At 46.0% G+C, this 22604-nt stretch overlaps 1 protein-coding gene across 3 annotated transcripts in view; it reads left to right on the top strand.

The window, feature by feature from the left end:
* Nucleotides 1–21926, top strand: part of MST1R (macrophage stimulating 1 receptor) — a 62987-nt gene extending 41061 nt beyond the window's left edge. For 2 of the 3 annotated variants that reach the window (XM_081851258.1, XM_081851259.1), the window contains exons 9-21: nt 486–647; nt 1549–1642; nt 3366–3593; nt 4253–4399; nt 11835–11997; nt 12256–12348; nt 12804–12998; nt 13691–13771; nt 14862–15043; nt 17945–18054; nt 18785–18950; nt 20101–20237; nt 21252–21926. In XM_081851258.1, the coding sequence (XP_081707384.1) occupies nt 486–647; nt 1549–1642; nt 3366–3593; nt 4253–4399; nt 11835–11997; nt 12256–12348; nt 12804–12998; nt 13691–13771; nt 14862–15043; nt 17945–18054; nt 18785–18950; nt 20101–20237; nt 21252–21486 (1993 nt within the window). In that variant the 3' untranslated portion in view covers nt 21487–21926. The remainder of the gene's footprint in view (nt 1–485; nt 648–1548; nt 1643–3365; nt 3594–4252; nt 4400–11834; nt 11998–12255; nt 12349–12803; nt 12999–13690; nt 13772–14861; nt 15044–17944; nt 18055–18784; nt 18951–20100; nt 20238–21251) is intronic. The other variant, XM_081851260.1, reaches the window with a different exon arrangement.
* The last annotated feature ends 678 nt before the right edge of the window (nt 21927–22604 follow it).

Here is a 22604-nt window from a genome sequence, read left to right as displayed (position 1 = left end):
TCCACTGCAGATGGGGAGCCAAGCTGTTAAGCAGCAGCAGCACCCCCACTCACCAAATAAAAAGCATCCAAGGTGAATGGCAGCACAGCCAAGGGCAGAGCAGTGAGGGGAACCCCCCCCCAAGTCCTTGAACCCCTCAGCCAGTGCCTGACCTAGCTGGACCACGGACACCGGGTCTGGTTATGCTGCATCTCCTTAACTAAATTATTCACACTCTCACCAGGCTGTGCCACATGAGTCTTGTCAGAACCTGCATCCCTGGTGACGCATTCTCACATCTCCCAGAGTGAGCAGGCACAGATAATTGTGTGGGGGTCCACCTCTTTACATGGTGGCAGTTTGCAGGCCTGGCCCAGCATCGTGACATGACGTACAATGATGCCATTATGCAAAGGACTGCCTCCACCCTGACCTTGTGGAGGATGGGACTAAATGGTAGGTGGCTGAGCAGGGCCTTACCATGCTGTTTGTCTTCTTTTCCCCAGCCAGAAAGAGGAAGCCATTATTTGTACCACCCCTCCTGTGAACAACCTGGGCAACGCTTCTGTGACTGTAGTAATAGATGAACAGCCGTTTCTTTCTCCGAAGCCCTTCTGGTATCGAGAAGATCCCCAGATACACCATATCTCTCCCAACTGCAGCTATGAGTGAGTGGACACCCTTATTCAGCCTTCATGAACCTGGTGCCCTCCAGATGTTTTTGGAATATAACACACACACACACAGCTAGCACTGCCTGGGGCTGCTGGAAGTTGTATTCCAAAACATCTGGAGGGCCCTTGGTTGTCAAAGGCTGCCCTCATTCTTGGAAGAATGTCTTCTTTCCGTCCTGTGTCATTGCATTCCCTCTTCTAGGCTTTCTGTGATGCACATCATGTTATTTATGAAGCAAAGTTCCTGGTCCCAAGCCATCAAATATCTCATTTAACCAAATTAAATGGAAGCTCCAGAGCAACAGTGCTATTCAGTGCAGATAAAATGTAAAGGGACCCCTGACCATTAGGTCCAGTTGTGACCGACTCTGGGTTGCGGCGCTCATCTCGCTTTATTGGCTGAGGGAGCCGGCGTACAGCTTCTGGGTCATGTGGCCAGCATGACTAAGCCGCTTCTGGCGATCCAGAGCAGCGCACGGAAACGCCGTTTACCTTTCTGCCGGAGCAGTACCTATTTATCTACTTGCACTTTGACGTGCTTTTGAACTGCTAGGTTGGCAGGAGCAGGGACTGAGCAATGGGAGCTCACCCTGTCGTGGGGATTCGAACCGCCGATCTGCTATTCAGTGCAGATACCCGGAGGTAAATTGCATTGAGGTCAGTGGGACTTAATCCCAGCTAAGTGTATGTAGCATTGGGCCTAAAGCTCATCCTAAATAGGCCTTAGACTGGCCTACACAGACCTGGATGTTTATACCACCAGGAACTGAGAACTGGATGTACCGTTACCGATTTCCTATGCTTACTGCTCAGGTCCACCTACACAACCAGGATATACCTGTAGGATCTCTTGATAAGGAAACTTTTTCACAGCCTTCTGATTTTTATTCTTCAGGGGTTCAAATATCTCCATCAGTGGCACCAATTTGGATTCAGTGTATTATGCAAAGGTGCAGTTTGAGTCTGCCGGAGTGCTTACTGAAGCTAAGGTGAGTATTCTAGGTGGAGGGAGAGAAATGAAGTTTGCAATCCTAAGCACACTTTCTAGAGAGCAAGTCCCACTGGCCTGAGTAAACATGCTGCATATATAAGATACTCACCATATCAAAGTGACCCTTCTCCATATAAAGAAACAAAAATAACTTACAGTACTTCAGAGGAATTCTGTGTTTAAGCATTAGAAATTCTTAGTTTCAGAATTTTAGATGTCTTCTGTGAAACAGATTCCCGCAAGTGTGGGTCACCCAGTAAGAATACCTCCCTGTATGTCCTTGTAGGGACTTGTCTCAGAGATGGACTAATGGAGAGGATGTTCTCTGTCAACCCAATAAATCATTACAATTTGAAGGGGGGAAGACAGTCTGTAGTGATGTTTTAGCTCACCAGCAGGTAATGCAAAAGCAAAGTTTGTGCAGGAAGGTGCCTCCCTGCTGCTAAATGAGTAAGAATATCCTTGAATAGTTCTTCCAGGACTACCTAAAGGCATTTTCTTTCATTTGTGTGAAAAGATGAACTGAGGGGCACCTAGCTATGCATAGATTGTGGTTGTTTTATCCTCAAACATTTACATTTCCTTTATGGAACGTACACTTTTACAACCTTTTTAGTCGTCCCCACCCCCTTATATTTCAAGTACTCGGTTGCTGTTGTTTTTGACTTTATTTTCATTCTTCTTAACAATTTCTCCTTATGTTTTGCCTTAAATAAACCTGGTTGTGAATCTGCTCATTGTAAAACCTTTCCCCATCAAATCACATGAAAAGTGCTGGAATTGTGAATAGTTTATTCAGCAATTAACTTCCTTCAGAATTTTTATCCTGGATGATCGTATCATGTCTTGCCGTGGCAGATTAAAAAATCATTTTTGTCAAGGATTGGAAAAAGAGACCAAAAACTGTAGGAAAGGGATAGAATACTGTGCAGGGTATAGAGGAGGAGGAGTTGTTGTCGTCTGTATTTGTAGGCCACCTTTCAGGGTGGTACCAACACATTTAATAAAATGCCAGCATGAAGAGTAGATAAAAATTGGATTTAAAAAAAAAGTAAAATGTGCTTTAAAAAAATATTCAGAACTGTTTAAAGTAGATCATTAAACAATAAAAATGCTAAGTTTCTCTTAAAGAATAAGTTGGTGAATATTAAATGATATAAATATATTAGCCCTAATTTCTAAACTGAATCATTGTCTTCTATTGAGTTAAAGGAATATTTTCTATGAAAATGAAGAACTTGTTCAATTATTTCTCAAATATGAATTCTTAAACTCTACCTGATTTGCAGATTTTAGATGTTTACCATTTTTTAGGAAATATATGATGAAGTATCAGCAAGAGACTTGATTATTATTATTATTATTATTATTATTATTATTATTATTATTATTTAAATGTGCCCTTTCCCTCTCACAGATTTAATCATGATTTAAATCCCATTGATTCGGCATGGTAAAATAACAGTGTCAAGGAAGCAACAAAATTGATCATTAATAGGTACAGAGCAGGCAAATTAAATACAGCAGCACAGAATGCATAATTAAGCTATAGAATTTATGTAGTTTGTAGTTTGTCATATTCTTCAACCCCTGAATTTCACACTGCCCTTCCTATTTAGTTTACGGTAAGTGTGCCCTTGAACAGAATCCAGTGTTCCAGCGGTGATCAGATAGATATAACTAAGTCAAATGAAGTTAAACTGTTCTCTTGGTGTCTTCAGGATTGTAAGGGGGAAAGGTCTGCTACAAGCCTCGTGTGCCAGAGTCCTCGCTACCCATTGGAAAACAAGGCAGCGAGCATTCATGGGAACCTGAAGATCTTGATGGATGGAGCTCTGAGGCACCAGACGTTTCGCATCCGCTTCTACCCTAAGCCAGTGATTTACCCCTTTGAGCAGCAAGACCAATTGTACACAATCAATCCAGGAGAGGATGAGATTGAGATCCATGTATGTAATTGTCAGTTGGGCAACAATATGTGTGAACAATATTGCTGTGCTCACCTGAGCAGTGTGGCATCAGAAAAACCTAGGCTGCAACCCTAGGCAACGCCCTCCCAACACCTGGGAATAGGCCCCATTGAACACAGTGGGTTGTACTTCTGAGTAAACATGAATAGCACCACAGCCATGGAGGACATAGCAGCAGTGTCTGCAAGTGGGGTTTTCTGGGAATGTGTAATTCTCTGCACAAAGAAGCTGCTCCATTGTTGGCTGTTTTGAAGTTTTTCTGAAGTTGCAGTGCTCATATGTGTACACCACTTTCATAGGTTGAAATTAACTCACAGAGCCATTTAGCAGCGTATGAATTGGCACCAAGAAATCAAGTTGTATATAGCGAAGGGGGTCCCATTAAATAAAATGGCAAGGGTGGTGCTGCTGTTTATAGTTCCCCCTGTACTAAATGTGAGCGGGAAGGGATTGGGATGAGGGTAGGGATGCTAAAGCGTCATCAGAACAGTTTCTTCTGGATAGGCAAAAGTGCTTGTAGATTCAGAGCACGGTTACATGGGAGTCTGGGAAACATGGGGAAACAAAGCCAAGAGGCCCAATGAGGAAGATCTTTTCCCGAAATGGGTTAACGTATATGTCTTTATTTGTTTGTACAGCATAGAGGACTGGATGCTCTGGCAGGCTGCATGGCGATCTCTATGACAGTGGCTGGCAAAGAATGCCACCCCACTGTGCTGAAAAACGAGGTGACCTGCCGAATCCCCGGGGACCTGAACTCCCCTCTGCATCGTTTGCCAGCACAGGTGAAGCTTGCAGCAGTTCTCCGCAACCAGCACTGATGCCATGACATGCTTCTCTCTCTGCCTCCTCTGGCCCATTCTCCTTTCTGCAGCTTGGCCTCCTCCCATCTTGTCCGTTCTGGCTGCTTTTTCCTCTGATACCGTTCAGTCACTCATTTGGTTTTTCCACTACTGGCTGCAGAGGAAATGGAACTGAACGAACGTGGGGCAGTAGCTCCATGCATTCTCATTCTGACATACTTTTGCCCCTTCTGCTTCTCTCCCCTTTTAAAACATATAGGCTATTTAATAACACATGTTTGAGAAGTAGCGAAGGCAGCAGCTAAGCATGACATGGCTCCCAGGAAAACTGATCTGGGCCGCATCCTGTGGATGTGTCATCCCACGTCATCTATAACATCTGGCCTTTGTAGCAACTTGTGAGCTCAGAGCAGACTTAATTCTGACCTTTAAAGAAAGTCTTTAAAGAAATACCTGGCATATCCAAACCAAACAAGCCGCAGATACATTTTTACAGCAGAACATTGGGAAATTTCTGGCTCCCCTTGGCACTACTCTTTAGACTCATTTTTCATTAGGAAAGGGTTTTTCCATGTCTGGAATTCACCAGGGACTCTTAATGGTTTAAATAAATTTTAAAAATCCATCTGTGTATCTGCAAGTCTCTCAGGAGTGGGGGTGAGAAAGAGGTGGATAATCAGTTCTACTGCCTTGGAGTTCCTGCACTGAACAGCACATGGTGAAAAAATTGGTTCTGGTGCCCATGCTTGCATCACTGCCCACATTCTAGATGGCACTGATTTTCAAGGGCACACCCAGTATGACTCTAAATACTTTCCCTGGGTCATTCTCTGCTGGTGTGTGTGTGTGTGGGCACTCTCTGTTCTCAGAGGCATTGCTACAGGCCAACTATGGAATGCATGTGCGTTCTCTCTCTCTTTTTGTCTGGCCATTCCAGAGTTTAGAATTTCTTGTGTGTGTGTTTTAAAGTTTATTTGTGAACAGAGCATGCCAAATCCTGCCTAAAGAAGGAGTTGGCTACTTGTCTTAACTACTGAAGAGGGGGAGGGTATTGTGGGATGTAAACACAGGAGCAGTCAATGACAACATTCCTAGAGTGTACATGTTAGAACATGGGGAGGGATGTCTGTCCAGCAAGCAGGTAAACTTCCTGGGGACGGACTTCCTCCGCATGTGACCAGAGGTGGGTGTGGCCTCACCTGTGCAGGTAATGATAAAAGCACAGGGCAGGCAGCCACTCTCTCTCTTGCCTCTTGCCTCTTGCCTCTCTGCCATCTTCCTTCGATGAGGAAACATCTAAGGATGCCCTCTTGGCTCCCAGCCAAGAGAGGACAGTACTATCTTGCTACAAGATAGATTCTAACTGCATGTAACCTTTTTAAGCCTGCCTACCTTCTGGGATCATATTGTGAACAGAACGTGAGTAAACTCTTTTATACTTTTATAAAGACTGTGTCGTGTCTTGTATTTTAAGAGGGAACAAAAGGGAAAATTACCAGAGTAATTATTATAGAGGTTCTAGCGAACCTGTGCAAGCGTTACCGTTGCGAACTTAAAAGGGGAATGTCTATAAACTCTGCTGATATTTTGGGAACTTGTTAGCACAAGTTGGACAAGGATATAATTAGTCAATATATCCTCTCCTGCACCCCAGAACATTCCCACAAAGGGTTATTGGGCCCAGTATTGCATATTTCTGCGTATCTTTGAAGGATTGCATTGGATTGTGATTTTGAGTTGAGTAGTATTTTTCTGAGTTAACTTCCTGGTAAGCACATGGTCCTTTGTTCCATTGTGCAGTGGGGATTAAGCAACCCCCCCCTTCCCTCAGAGTTCACAGTGACCCAAGGCAGTGAAGATTTGTTTTGAATTTTGAGATTTTTGAGATTTTGATTTTAAAATTTTGAGAAATTTTGAAATTTTGAAGAATTTTCAAATTTTTGGATTTTAAGATGGCTAGAGCAGCTTTTGATAGTGATGCAAAGCTAGGAATGCCTGTGCTGAATGAACACAATTTCATACACTGGAAGCAGCGCTTGATAGCATGTTTAGATTATAAGCACATTTTGGAAGCTTTAAACCCTCAACCTACGGGATCGTCTGAGGAAGCTTTAGCCAAGATAAGTGCTTGGAAACGCATGAACAGCGAAGCTAGACACATAATTTTGAGTGGACTTCGTGATGAGCAGCTATCATTAATAAATAGTACAGATGATGCATCTCAAATCTTAAGAGATATTGAGCGCGTGTATGGAGAATCTAGCATAAACTGCTTCAGAAACTTGGTGTGTAAATTAACCAGAGTGAGGATGAATTCAAAAGAGGAATTCACAGAGCACATCAACAAGTTTACTGAGATTATTCAAAGAATTGATCTGACTCCCAAAGCTTTTGATGAAGATACAAAGATAGCATTTTTGTTATCATCACTTGGACCACGCTTTAGCGCATTTGTAAGTTTGATGGATCATAGACAAGGTCTGACTTTTAAAGACTTGATTGGTTATTTAAAAGAAGAATGCAGAGATAGAGCTGAATCTCCAGTGAGAAATGCTAGAAGCAAGGACAGCAGTTATGCATCTAGGCAATGTACAAAGTCCAAAGAGATGCCTAAGAAAGTGATTTGTTTCAACTGTAACAAAGAAGGACACATTGCAAAGAATTGCAAGGCTCCTAAAGCCAAGAAACCCCACCCCTTTCAGCCAAAAGGGGAAAAGAAGGGGAAATGTGAATGCACATGGCTACTGCAAGAAAGGAATTTAACTGTCCAGAATCGTGAGAATAAACGTAATAAATGGATTTTAGATTCAGGTGCCAGTTCGCATTTTTCATATAAAAAGGACTATTTTAATGAGATAAATGATGAAGAAGGATCTGAAATTGAAATTGCAGATGGGAACATTGTTAAAGCAAAAGGTGCAGGTTCCATGAGTCTGAAATGCAATATAAACAATGAATGCATTGAGAACACAATCTCTAGAGTTTTGTATGTTCCAGAGCTGAGCTGCAATTTAATCAGCGTGTCCACTTTGGACAAGAAAGGTTTCCAGATCACATTTGGAAATGGAGAATGCAAGGTGACTAGAAATGGCAAAGTGTTTGCTCAAGCAGAGCTAATCAATGGTGTATATGAGCTTGATCTTTCAGAGAACCAGTCTGCAAAAGTGGCACATTCCAGCCAGAAGCATGAAGCAGATCTGGACCTGTGGCACAGAAGGCTTGGACATAGAGACACCAACGTCATTCTGGATCTACAGAAAAGAGATCTTGTAAGAGGTTTGCAGGTAAAGCAGAGCAACAAAGCTCCAGCAAAGTGCATAAGCTGTATTACTGAGAAGGCTGTAAAACCTTCATTTCCACGTTGTGCAGAACAAAGAAGCAACAAAGTGCTTGACATAGTGCACACTGACATATGTGGACCCATGAATGTTCCCTCACTGGGAAAGAATAGATATATTTTAATATTTCTGGATGACTTTTCAAGATTTTGTGTTGTATATTTTCTCAAAGAGAAGAGTGAGACAGTGGACAAGTTCCAGGAATACATTGCCATGGTCAAGAACAAATTCCAGAGAGCTCCAGCTGTGCTAATGAGCGACAATGGAGGTGAGTACTGCTCAAATGAAATGCAGGCTCTCCTGGCCAAGGAAGGAATTGCACACGTAACCACAATTCCTTACACACCACAGCAGAATGCCATAGCTGAGAGAAAGTTTAGGTCCATTATGGACATGACAAGGTGCATGCTAAAGGATGCATGTTTGCCACAGAAGCTGTGGGCCGAAGGAGTGTACACATCGGTCTATTTGCAGAATAGACTGCCAACTAAAGGTGCAGAGCGCACACCATTTGAACTTTGGCATGGGAAAGCTCCCAATCTGTCGCACATACGTGTGTTTGGAAGTCCGTGTTACTTCCACGTGCCCAAGGAACACAGACACAAGCTTGACTCCAGGGCAAAAGCAGGTATCCTTGTGGGATACGCCTCTGGAGGCAAAGGATATAGAATTATGGACTTACAAACTGGTAAGACAAATGCATACCATGCGGTTTATGTTGATGAATATGGAAAGGTAGACACTAAGAACACTGTTGTGGATTCTTCAGATGAGTCAGAAAGGACTCAAGAGTTTGTATATTTCCCTTTTGAGACCCCACAAAGTAATAATCTGCCTTCAAGTGTTACAGCGCCCCCTACAGGCGACGCACCAGAAGACGCAGAGGACCAGAACCCTGGCGGCACCAGAGACGAAGATGAGGACTCAGATGGGGACATGCCTGCGTTGGAGGAGGATGAGGAAGCTGATGCGGTCGCAGAACCAGAGGTCAGGCGCTCGTCCAGAACCAACAAAGGTGTCCCACCATTACGGTTGTCCTACTTTGCAGGGTCGGCGTTTCCACAAGAACCTTCCACTTGGGAAGAGATACAGGAGATGCCAGCTGCAGAAGCCAGTCTCTGGAGGAAGGCCGCGCAGGAGGAGATGGATGCACTGCATCAGAACAAGACCTGGACACTCACTGAGCTGCCTCCCGGTAAGAAGGCCATTGGCAGTAAATGGGTTTTCAAGGTTAAGAAGGGGTCAGAAGGAGAAGTGCAGCGCTACAAAGCTAGACTTGTAGCACAGGGATTTTCACAGCGTTTTGGTGAAGACTATGATGAAGTTTTTGCACCAACCGTGAGGTACAGCAGCGTAAGAATGCTTTTAAGCATTGCAGCCTCCAAGAAAATGAGAGTGAAACACATAGACATTGCTACCGCTTTTCTACATGGGCAGATTTCTGAAGAAATCTATATGAAACAGCCCAAAGGTTTTGTGAAACCACATGAGGCACATTTAGTGTGCAAACTGCAGAAAGGACTTTATGGACTTAAACAGGCTGCTAGAGCCTGGAACCAGAAGTTGCATAAAATGCTGACGCAACTTGGGTACAAGCAAGGCGACGCTGACAAGTGCTTGTACAGTAAATCAAATAATGGACAATTCTCATATATCTTAGCTTTTGTTGATGACCTGATTATTGCCACAGCAAGTGAGAAAGACTATACACAGATAGTAAAACACCTTAGCAAAGAGGTGGAGGTCAAGGAGCTAGGAGATGTCCAGTACTACCTCGGGATCCAGGTGGAAAGAGAAGAGGACGGCTCATTTCTTCTCAGCCAAAGACAGAAGATCCACGAGCTAATTGAGCACATGCAGATGCAAGACGCACATCCAGTTGCTACACCGATGGCTACTGACTTCCTGAAGAATCAGCAGGATTCGAAGCAGTTGCCAGACAACAATGACTACAGGTCGGCGATTGGTAAACTTTTGTATTTAGTTACCACATGTAGACCTGACTTAGCTAATGCTGTGGGGATTCTTAGCAGAAAAGTGAATTCTCCCACTGAGCATGATTGGGCAGGTGTAAAGAGGGTGGTGCGATATTTGAAGGGTACCATGAATTGTAAATTAAGGTTACCAGCCGTCAGAGACCCTAAGTTGGTTGGGTATACTGATGCGGATTGGGCTGGGGATAATGCTGATTATAAATCAACAAGTGGTCATGTTTTCATGTTTGGTGATGGACCTGTTTCATGGGGCAGTTATAAACAGAGCTGTGTAGCATTATCTTCCACAGAATCAGAATACGTTGCAGCAACAGAAGCCTGCAGAGAGATCGCCTGGCTTGATCAACTCATAAAGGACTTTGGGTTGGTGAGAAAAGGGCCTGTCAGCTTGCTAGAGGACAATCAAAGTTGCCTGAAGCTGACGCAGAGTGAGAAGTTCCTGGCCAGAACAAAACACATTGGGGTTAAATACCACTACATACGCCAGATGATCCAGGATGGACTTGTGGAACTATCCTACTGCAGCACCCAAGAGATGACTGCTGACATCCTGACGAAACCCCTACCAAGAGAGAGTTTCCAGAATCTACGTGTCAAGCTGGGACTCTGGGTGGTTGAATAAAGTTGTTTATGTTTTGTATAATGTTGTATTGCCTGAGAAGGGGTATGTGGGATGTAAACACAGGAGCAGTCAATGACAACATTCCTAGAGTGTACATGTTAGAACATGGGGAGGGATGTCTGTCCAGCAAGCAGGTAAACTTCCTGGGGACGGACTTCCTCCGCATGTGACCAGAGGTGGGTGTGGCCTCACCTGTGCAGGTAATGATAAAAGCACAGGGCAGGCAGCCACTCTCTCTCTTGCCTCTTGCCTCTTGCCTCTCTGCCATCTTCCTTCGATGAGGAAACATCTAAGGATGCCCTCTTGGCTCCCAGCCAAGAGAGGACAGTACTATCTTGCTACAAGATAGATTCTAACTGCATGTAACCTTTTTAAGCCTGCCTACCTTCTGGGATCATATTGTGAACAGAACGTGAGTAAACTCTTTTATACTTTTATAAAGACTGTGTCGTGTCTTGTATTTTAAGAGGGAACAAAAGGGAAAATTACCAGAGTAATTATTATAGAGGTTCTAGCGAACCTGTGCAAGCGTTACCGTTGCGAACTTAAAAGGGGAATGTCTATAAACTCTGCTGATATTTTGGGAACTTGTTAGCACAAGTTGGACAAGGATATAATTAGTCAATATATCCTCTCCTGCACCCCAGAACATTCCCACAGGTATGTGTGTCTGTCACTTCTATAGATTCTGTGAGAGAAATTACACTGTATATGTGACTCTCTGATTGCTTCCTGCCCCTCTTGGGTTCCTTCAGGTTGAGAGAAGGACAAAGGGGAGGAGATGTTTATCCTTTTCCTTACTAGCTGTTTTTCATCCTCAGTGTATCAGTCCCTGACACACACCTTTGCTGCTTTTCTCCTCAAGGGAATAAAAGACACAGCTCTGTACCATGTGTCCTGCTGCCATCCTGCTACCCTCCCTCCAGGACATTTCATGGTTCTCCTCCTCCTCCTACAAGAGCATCACAACCTTAGCAGAGATGCCTTCTTTGCACTTGAGTCTAGACTTAAGGAATCCTGTGCAAAGATGAAGCCCTGCACTGCCCCCTTCCCATGATCTCTTTTCTTCCTGCCCTGTGATTCCTCCTACCGCTATCATCATCCCCTTTCTGGGCAGGAAACAGATCAAACAGATGGACTCCAACAGCCCCTTCCAAAATGTCACCACAGCAGACATGGAGTCTCGCCAACTATGCCCTTCCATGGAATCCAAACCTTGACTGACCACGAGCTTTGGGACTAATAGTGCAATGTATACAGCGGCCCTCCAGGCTTCTAAACAACCTAGGATATTTGAGTTACTCCCTTTCTGTCCAGCTGGCAATTTGTTATACAAGTTTACTAATGTGTGATAGTTCAGTACGTTAAAGCTTTGCTACCTCCTGGCTCCTTCCTGCCCATTGAACGCCATTGCTCTGGCATGACTGATAATCTGCTTCCATCGTGTCCTTTCCTCCTTTTAGATTTGTGTGAATGGAAACTGCACAGACCTTGGCTTTGTGGTTGTGAAATCCTCGTTATCTCCTGTTGCTGTTACATTGGGGACCGTTGTAGCCATCCTATTCCTCTGCTTCTTGGCATTTTTCGTGATGAAATTCATGCAGCGGAAGAAGAAGAAGAAGTCAGGTAAACTGCAAGCTTCTCACAAAACTTTCTGATCAGAGCAGAGCTTTCAATAAAGGTATTCATTCAACTGCATTTCTCCAATGTTTTAATGATTGTGCTGGTTTGCATCTATCTGTGAGGTCTCCAGTCAGAGCATTGGCATATATCAAATCTGGCTTGGTAACTGGACTGGCAAGATGGGCAGGGTTAGGCATGGCAGGGAGAGGCTGGGCGTACAAACTAGGAAAGAGAACTGAGTGTTCCTTTTTGTTTCTGCAGGAACTGAAAACTTGGAAAGACTCTCAAGCCTCAACAGGGGCATGACGAGCATCCCTCTCCTTCCCTCTAACCCAAATTACACAGATACTGCTGGTAAGGATGCATAAAGAGACACTTAACAGCTCTTAGTGCTTTGGAGCAGCTGGGATAGGGTCATATAAGTGGTCTGGTCTAGTGATTTCCTATTATGGGATTGCCTTGGCTTGGCCAGCAGGCTTAGTCGTATGGTATATTTGGCTTTGCACTAGCAATCATGTCCCAAGTTGATACCAGGATTCCCATCACCATCTCCACAGTTCACTCTAAATGGTCCTATAAACAAAAAGCACTGTTCTCAAACACCTATCTCTTTCCATGCCCCAGTTCCTTTGGTCGTTTTGTTTGGGAGGAACATGTGGCATTCTATTGACATGTGGGGACACTGTCTTGCCCGGAATCCAGTAGTGACCCCGTGGCAGGAGATGCAAAATGAACAATTATTACCATTTCTCTAGCATCTATCTAACGCCAGTCTCCTCCCCTCCATTCTCTTGATGGCACTGCTCTAGCAGAGCCCCGTACTTCTAGAGTGAGTCTTGGAAGCGCCTCTTACACAGGAAGCAGTGACGGTTCTGCCATGCCCTTCATGCGGGTACCTTCTTACTCCATTAAAAATTTTCGGCCGCAACTGTTAGAAGAGGTGAAGGACGTTCTAATCCCAGAAGAGCAGCTGGTTATGCAACAGGACCAGATCATTGGCAAAGGTAAGTGCTATTAAGGTTGCCTGTATCAATCACGCATAGTGTGCAAAGCTTTGTTGCAATTTCTTCAAACTGTGTTTGAAGAGTACCCTTACCTACCCACCCACCCACACCGCAATGCTAGATGCGTTTTTAGGTGCTTTTCTCTGTTAGGCATTTCTAGTTACCATCTTGAAAGCACAGACTTTAGGGTTACCTAGGGTAGCACCCCATGAAGTTGTCCTACCAGCAGAATGATTTCTGCCTTTGCAACAGGACTTCCTCTCCCTCTGCTTTCTCCACAACCCCTATCAGTTCTCCTAACCCTCTGGAGAATATATGGGGGGGGTGTACTGGCAGAGGGAGTCCCATTGCGCAGGCAGAAGTCCTTGCACTAATTGGACAACTTTGTTGGATACAACCCATTGGATTCTTGTTCAGGCTTAAGTGTTTCAAACTAAAAGCCATAACACGCACACACACCCATGTTAGCCTGGTAAATGTGGCAAGTCGTCACAGTGTTTTCTGTTCCATTCTGTGCCTCCAGCACAGAAACAACCTATGCAGCACTCTCATGTTATGCTGCACTCAGGTGTGCAGCCTTCTAACTGCAAGAGGCTGATGCAAAAACTCAAGGAATGGATTGGGCTGAGAGTACCTGGTTTGCATGCTGGGCTGTGTGTCTAGTAGGTCTTTTTGTTCTTTTTCCTGTCCAGGTCACTTTGGGAGTGTTTATCATGGAATGTACATAGATTCGGACCATAGACATATACACTGTGCTGTTAAATCTCTGAACCGTGAGTAATCCCTCCTTCCTCACAGCAATGGCAACTGCACTTAACTGTCCTGCACAATGAAGCCAAGGGATGAGGGGGCCTGTTCCCTCTCCCTCCTCACCAGCTGCTCACCTGGTTATGCAGCATTGTTGTTGTTGTTATTTAAACTTGAAGGACATGCTCTGTGTCCCTCTTCCAGCATTGGAGTGGACAGTTTCTATGAGTGTTCTGCTTGCTTAACAAAGAAAAGTAAAAGGCTCTTCCACCCCCTCCCCTCCCTTGAGAAAAGGGGCATCATGCTACTTCAACTGGACTATAACTAGCATAGATTCAGTTCTGTAGGGGAAGACTTGGCAATTCAATCATCGAAGGAAGGCCCTCGGATAATTCCTCCCTTAAATGGCACCGTAATCTGGATTCTAGGGAGACTTGCCCTACTTTGCACTCTCCTTCGGCTTGCTCAGTGACATGGTACAAGGAGACACCATTAGCTTAAGTGCCATTTTCTGCGGCAAAGTCTTGATGTCCCTTTGCAATGTCATTCCACTCAAGAGTAGGTGGATATAGCTGTGAAGAGAGGTTGGGGATGGGAGGACATGCTGTTAAAGCTTCCCCAAGGAGGCTCTTTGACACACTTCAGGAAACAGTCCTGGACTGGGTTGGGGGGAGAGGGAGGGATGCTTTTGTAACCAACTTCTGCTGTTTGTTCATCATCTCCAATGAGACATACCAAAGGCTTCCAGTTCAGCCAATCGCCTTCAAGGCCTTGTCAGCCTTCTGAGTGTAGTCTCAGAAGAATCCTCCTTATCAACAGCATCCCCTGGGGCCTTGGGAAGCAGAGGAACCCACGTGCCACATTGACCTAGCCCTGCGCAGTTCTTACTCCAGCTAGGCATCCCTCCCTTATTACCTGCAGTGTTGTAGGTTTAACCTGCTGCCATGTCCTGCCCCAAGTCCAAACAAGCTACTTGTGCCATCCATAACGGATCTTGTGTTGCTTTCGTGCGCACCTCCTGCACTCCAGTGACCCATTTCCCAAGAGTTTTGCGGTTCCTTGTGTGGGTATGCCGCTCTGTTGCCTTTTCAAAGCCTGCTTCCTTTTCTTCCCCAGGAATCACAGACTTGGAGGAGGTGGAAGAGTTCTTGAAAGAGGGGATTCTGATGAAGAGCTTTCACCACCCCCACGTCCTCTCTCTCATTGGGATTGCCCTCCCTCGGGAGGGGCTTCCCCGGGTGGTACTGCCATACATGAAGCATGGAGACCTGCGACACTTTATCCGTTCGGAGGAGAGGGTGTGTACTGCTTCCCACTTTGGGTTTACGCCAGCAAGTCAGCCCTTGGAGGGCTTGCTCTGGGAGATGAGCATCTCAATGCCAATATGCTGACTTCCTGATCCTGAAGCTACCGTTGGGTTGAGGGTGGTTCACACCCACCTAGTGAAATGGAGCATTTAAGGAAAGGGGGTACTGAGACAGTGCTGTATCAGACCCTTCCTTCCTCTCCCTTTCAACTCTGGTCAGTTTTTGCTTTGGCCTTGTGAACCCCCTACATCCCTGTTGCAGGATGTCTTCCTGTTCAATCACTGCAGTCTTTGAACATTCCCCCAGTTAGGTGTTCACCACCATGGAATGAACAATGAGTCAACTGAGGGTTTGCCCCCCCCCTCCCCCAGGCGTGGCAGGGAGAGAAATCCATCCTGCAGCGCAGCAGAATTTGTTAGCTCAAGCATTCTCGTCAGGTTTCTGCCGGAGCCTTCTATGTGTACGAAGCACCTTATTTTTGCAGTAGCTTCTGCTCTTGCAGCCGGGACCTCAGCATCCAAGGAGCAGAGGTTGTGTGTTTCTTTGCTTTTTGCTGACTCGGAGCCTTCTTGAGCAGTAGGAACGTGAGCTGGTGGCTGATGTACCTGCTGCTGCTGCTGCTGCTGCAGCCAAAGACGCAGAGCACAATCGTGTCTCCCTCCCACCCTGGCCAGTGCAGAACTAGCTACTCTCTGCTGAGAGCTGCAGCAACACCATCTTCCCTTTCACTTTGGGGAGAAAAACAGAGCCCCTGCCTCCTCTGTAGCCACTGTCATCTTCATCATTACTGCTTGCAACGATCAAATAAGTGGTACAATTAACATTACTGTGTGTGGCCACCTAAGGGTGTAGCATTTCTACATAGGAAATAGCATTAAAACTTTGTGTACACTGTCAGGTGTGTGACAGCTCAGCACGTGTATTTTTGCTATGTGTATACATGGGATTGGGACGCGGGTGGCACTGTGAGTTAAACCACAGAGCCTAGGACTTGCCAATCAGAAGGTCAGCGGTTCGAATCCCCGCGACGGGGTGAGCTCCCCTTGCTTGGTCCCTGCTCCTGCCAACCTAGCAGTTCGAAAGCACATCAAAGTGCAAGTAGATAAATAGGTACTGCTCCAGCGGGAAGGTAAACAGCGTTTCCATGCACTGCTCTGGTTCACCAGAAGCGGCTTAGTCATGCTGGCCACATGACCCAGACGCTGTACGCCGGCTCCCTCGGCCAATAAAGCGAGATGAGCGCTGCAACCCCAGAGTCGGTCACGACTGGACCTAATGGTCACGGATCCCTTTACCTTTACTATACATGGGATCATTTTCCCACAGGTTTCGTATTGTTTCTACATAGAAACATTTTATCTACGTACACAATATGTGCCATGTAGCCTCATTTACAAAGCAAGATTTGACATGCACCGCATATTCCCATGACAGATTTAAGACAGGGAAGCAGAAGCGCTTCAGACCGTTGTCATCTTGCCTAAGTCTGGAGTTTTAGCAGTGACCTCTGGCAGCACCTGCTGTGTCTGTCTTAAAGAGTTTGAAAACAGGCCCCACAGCAATGTCATCTTGTATCCAATGATTACATACAGAGAATTGAATCTTTATGGGGATCTAAGCCAAGCCTTCGCTTCCTTCCAGCGACTTGTCAGTAGCAAGGCCTTGGGGGATGGGGGGGGAGTAAAGCTTTTCTCGCAAAAGCGCTTTTCAAACGATTGCAGTGCACCGTCCACAGACCTCACCTCGAACAGACTGCCATTTGAGGTGCAGCGCACTTTTAGAGCAGTTGTACGTTCGAAAAAGAGACGCTTGCTCAGGCTACTCATTCGCTGCCATTGTAAACGCAGCACGGAATGTTGTTGCATGTGTACCTTGTGTGCTTATTGGACACAAGGGGAAATGTCATTAGCAATGAGCAACAAAACTCCTTGGGAAGGGCAGTGACTCAGTGGTGCAGCGCATACTTTACATGCGAAAGGTCCCAGGTCCACTCCAACTTCGTACCTCCCAGTAGGGGTAGGAATGTCCCCTTCCTGAAATCCTACAGAGGTGCAGCAAGTCAGTGTTGACAATACTGAGTGAGATGAACCAATAGTCTGACTCGGCTTCCTATGTTCCTTTCCCTTTCTCAGCCCTGTTTCATTAGCTAGCTGACCAAATACAATCATGGCCCGTTTTAAACCTTTTACAGCAGTATGATTTTTTTGCAAGATTTAATTTCTTCTCCTCCAAACCTAAAATAACATGTGGCTTTTTAAAAAGAGAGAGAGAGAAGGAGGAGTAGTACCATTACTTTTACTTTACCTCTTATGGTCAGATATTCTATCCCACTATTTTTGCTGAAATGTTGCTCAGGGGACAAGGGCAATTTAAAAAAAAAGTGGTTGGGACACACTTTGAATGAGATAGGGGAGAGGCAATGAGAGCCTCTGCCCACTAGGGGGCCACAAAGGCATGCTCATACATAACGCATTATTATAAAGTTTTAAGCAGGGAAGCTGCACATAAGACTGTATTCGTGTGTCGACATCAATTCCATGTATGGCTTGCACCCTGCGCAGGCCTTGTCAAGTAATGTGCAAGTGTCTGTGCCACGTGCGCTCCCAAAAGAGAATAATTTTCTACCAGCAGAAAATTTCTGCAGCCGAGTGTCTGTCGGCTCATGCGCTCATCCCATAGGACAGTGCACATGCAGGGCGCACTCCATTTCCCACCCAGAAGTGATATCCAAGTAGCAAATTTCCCCCATGTGAAGTAGCCCTGAAATTAGCTTCAGCTGTGCTGGCTTGAGGGAGTTACAAGCAAGCAGTTCAGACCTCGAGAGGGGCATAAACTCTAGAGCCAGATGGAAAACTCATTTTAAGTTTCCTCTCCCTCCCCACTCTTCCCCAGAACCCGACTGTGAAGGATTTAATAGGCTTTGGGCTGCAAGTGGCTCAAGGGATGGAATATTTGGCCCAGAAGAAGTTTGTGCACAGAGACCTTGCTGCTAGGAACTGTATGTAAGTATTGAAATGAGTGGGTAGAACATAGTGGTTGAAGTGCTGCACTAGGGCCTGGGAAACCAGGGTTCAAATCGTCACTTGGCCATGAAACTGACTGGTGGTCCTGGGCCAGTCACACTCTCTCCCTCATCCCTAAACTACCTCTCAGGGTTGTTGGGAGGATAAAATGGAACGGAGGAGAACTCCGTGTGCCACCTTGAGCTTGAAGGAATATAAATGTAATAAATAACAGATACCTGGCTGGGCCTTCAGGCTTCCTGGGTGAGTCTGTCAGGCATCTTCCCCTGTTAGCTGATTTATTCCCTGTGTTTTGACAGAAATAGGCCCTCCCTGGTGTCAGTATAGCTATTCCCTACCTACAGCTGCTTTACCTTTGCACCTATTTTTGTGAAAGCCTTGTATTAGCAGGTAGAACAAGCCCCACAAGCTTCTCTCACTGTGCGACAGCTTCGCCTTGGTTGGGAGGAGCACCCATTCAGTATGGTGGTTGCTCATTACATGCAGGGCTAAGCTGTTCTCTCTTGCCCTTCTAAAAGCTGTTTGGGAAACCGCTAAGCGCTCATAGGTCTTGAAAAGGGCTGCAAGCGCTGATTTCTCAGGCCTGGGCTGAAATGTCAAAAAGTCCAGAAGTGGGACTTGAGTCGCTTAATGGTGCCTCCGTGACCGAGGGACTGTAATTCATTTGGCTGCAGTGTGTGCTCTAAACCTTCCTCGCTGTGCTTTGCAGGCTAGATGAGACCTTCACAGTAAAAGTGGCAGACTTTGGGCTGGCCAGAGACGTCTTCGACAAGGAATATTACAGCATCCGGCGACACCGCAGAGCAAAGCTGCCGGTTAAGTGGATGGCCCTTGAGAGCCTGCAGACCCAAAAATTTACCACCAAGTCTGATGTAGTAAGTGCAAGCAAAGGCAGTGGGTGCTATTTAGACATGGGAACCAGGGTCATCTTCTTTGGCGATCACTCATAGCCTAGTAAGATTGTCTTCCATGAACAGGGTCTTAGCAGTGAGTCCGTAAGTGACTGTGGAGGACAATTCTGGATCCACGCATCCTTCCACAGCGGGGACATAGGTTTTCGGGTGGAAGTTGATCATGATGAGGGTTTGCCAAGCGTTCCTTCCTCTTAGCACGTTTCTCCCTTGCGTCCTGAGTTTGAGTGTCTTCAAAGCCCATGACGCCTTTGGTAAAGGTTGCTCTCCAATTGGAGCGATCGCACGCCGGTGTTTCCCAATTGTCGGTGTTTATACTACATTTTTAAAGATTTGCCTTGAGAGAGCATTACACTTTCCATTTTTAAGTTCGGAACAGAGTAGTTGCTTTGGAAGACGATAATCAGGCATCCAAACAACATGACCAGTCCAATGAAGTTGATGTTGACAGTGTTTCCTGTCCTAGCTGCATAATTGCTGCAACAGGAATGGGGAACAGTTTTTTCATCCCAAGGGCCACCATCCCTCATGGTAAACTTACCGAGGGCTGCATGGCAGCAGTGGGTGGGGCCAGTACAGAAAGTAGATTGGCCATCCACATAAACGGCCACTCATAGAATCAGAATTATAGCGTTGGATGGGACCGCAAGGGTCATCTAGTCCAACCCCCTCTGGTGCACTCATATACATCCACACACCTGCACATTCATACCTAGCTATATACAAGCACACACATTCATTCACACTTACTGTCTCTCTGACACAGAGATACTTCCAAACTCTCGCTAATCACTGAGTGACATAACCCATAAGACTCTCTGGATGATGTGTGCGTATTGTTAGCTCATGTCAGAAAACAGGCTTCTTGGCTGTCCAAGCTAGCCAGGGCAGGCCTCTCTTCAATGTCTTTGTGCCCCTGTGCATGAAAGGCTGCATTTTGACACTGTAGAAACACATGGTGTTTGGTAGATGGGGGATGCTGAGGAACCAGGCGAACCTCTCCTGGGTGCCCTCCTAGGCTGTTTGCGCCCTTCTGGGGGTCACAGATCTGCACTGCCACCTGTGCGTTCTGCTATATGTGTTCTGCATCTGTGCATTCTGCTCTTCTGCCCAGTGGTCCTTTGGGGTCCTCATGTGGGAGCTGATGACGCGAGGGGCTTCTCCGTACCCTGAAGTGGACCCATATGATATGACCCGCTATTTGTTGCGAGGAAGAAGGTTGCCGCAGCCAGAATACTGCCCAGATTCTCTGTGAGTATATATGAACTTGGGGCAGGGCTGTTGAAAACCTCTGCCTTAGGGAAGGACGGGTTAACAAGACCCTTGAAGTATGTGGAGAGATAGGAAGGCTGAGATGACATCCAGCTGGTCTCCACCAGGCTACATGGAGGCACAGGCAGTCATATTTGGGGGAAGTGTTCTAGAATTCTATGCAGAACTATGCAGATTGAAAAATGTGTACCCCAATAAACTGGGGTGTGTGCTACACCTAGAGTATATTCCCCTGGCAGAGGGGAAGGTAAAAAGAAGCTATAAATGAGATGGTGTGGGGGCAAAGGTTAGGCTTACTGGAAGAGAGACTACTCCTTTCTTTTGATTGGCACCAGCCTTTTAAAATCCATTTTTTCTGTACAGCCCTTACTGCTAGCCTTGCACGGCATTCTCAGTGAACAATGAGGTTCAGAGACCTGATACTGTTCATATGACCCAGATTCCCAATGTGATGAGATTTGCTAGAGACAAACATCTGGCGAACTTTTTGGAAGTTCCTCTTAAAACAGGCCATGCGGTGACTGCAACACAATATAGCACTGCAATGAAACTTACCAAGTCCATCAGACTTTGGGATGCTTGTGAAGCCCAGAAAGCCTGTTCTATCAAGTCAGATTCAATACTGCCTAGAGCTGCCATGAATATCCAGATTGATAGACCCTCTGAGGGCCTCCATCCCTTCCTTGCAGTCCCATCCCAGCCGTGCATATCATAAGTACACAGCCTATTTGCCAAATGTTCCAGAGCCCCAATTTTCTATACAAATCCCAGTGAACATGAGCCAACAAGCAGGATCATTGTCTGTGGGCCAGGGGTTGCTGGAGAATGAGGAATGGGAATGCATGGCAGTTTGTTATCTTGGAACGTGCCCAGGAGATGGTGTACGGCTATGCAGTACCACAAGTCTACACTGTCCTCAGGCTTTGAAGCTAGAGGTCTTGGCCTTACATTCCCCCTGCTGTTATGTGTGTGTGACTGTGTTTAATCCGACAGGTACACCGTAATGCTGAATTGCTGGGCCCCAAGTCCTGAGGAGCGACCAACTTTCTCTGCAGTAATCCAAGAAGTCCAGCATATTTTAGCCTGTCTAAAGGGGGAACATTATATCAACCTGAATGTCACTTATGTCAACCTTGATCAAGACCAGCCTTTCCCTCCTTTGACCAGTTGTGAGGATGATCTGGACTCCAGTGGGCTGAGTGAGGAAGAGGCTGCTACTGTGCACTGACTGATACGAGGCAATTCTCAGGTAGCACACCTGAGTTGAGCCTAACACTATGCAAACACTGCCAGCCTTTCACTTCTCTGACTGAGGAAGCTTCCTGGCTCATCCTCCATTTGAGCCTTGGCTTGCCGCAGCTTGGATTCTCCAGTTGTCCTGTAGCTTCCCTTCAAGCATCTCCCACTTATGTGGGTTCAAGAAAACCATGGCTGGAGACCTTCTGCGATATGATTCCCCCTGCTAAAGGGCTCAGGAAAAGGCAGAAATAAGCTCATCCCTTCCATAAGAGGTGGGGGCAGGTCCCCTTACCTCTCTTAGAATAGTGAAACATCCAGAATATGTGGGACCTTGGTTGCTGGCCTGTTTTAGAAAGGGCTATAAAGTAATTTAATGTCTCAGCCTGTGGCTGAATCTGTATATAAAGGAATAAATTGAGTGTTGTTTACTGTTTGTTTCAAGGACTGTTTTTCAAAGCTGGCCTTTCCGTCTCATGTGATGCATATACACATGTGCTGTCAGAGGGTCTGTATTGCTAAGATGGCATCCATTAGTGGAGCTGCAGGCAGAATTGGGAAGCAGGCCGAGTGACCCAAAATGCCCTCTTTTCAACATTGATCAAGGCTGGCCCCCTGGCCCTCCCAGCTTGCTTAGCATCACATTGTATTGCTCCAACAGCGAGTCCTTGTCTTTGACAGCTCTAAGTGGCTGCACTTCCCATGAGTTCTTCACTCCAAGGTCCTTTACTGAGTCAGCCCACAGAGCTACCTGTTGTCTGACTTGGGAAGCTAGCAGTGGGGGCGTAATCTGATTCCGATTCCAAAGTGGACTCCCCTGATTCAATCTGGGCAGACCATGACTGATCCACTGAACGCCTGGACACAGTCCTCTTACCCTTCCTCTCTGGGTAATCCATCTTCTTTTCCATTCAGAGGTGCTCAAGTGAAAGATACACAAAGAATCACACTCATCAGATAATTGTGTGTGATCTGTGTCTTGTGAATGTGCATATCTCTTGTGGTATGGCAGGGGGTGTCTCCATACCCAATTCTGGTCATGCAGGCCCCAGAGTGTTAGCCAAGGGATGGAGTCTGCAACTTTACTCTAAAGTAAGATCTGCTGTGTTC

The sequence above is a fragment of the Podarcis erhardii genome, assembly GCF_964252035.2.
Source record: "Podarcis erhardii genome assembly, chromosome: 2".
NCBI classification, from domain to species: domain Eukaryota; kingdom Metazoa; phylum Chordata; class Lepidosauria; order Squamata; family Lacertidae; genus Podarcis; species Podarcis erhardii.
The sequence above is the reverse complement of the archived record's forward strand: the minus strand, read 5'-3'. Positions and strand labels throughout refer to the sequence as shown.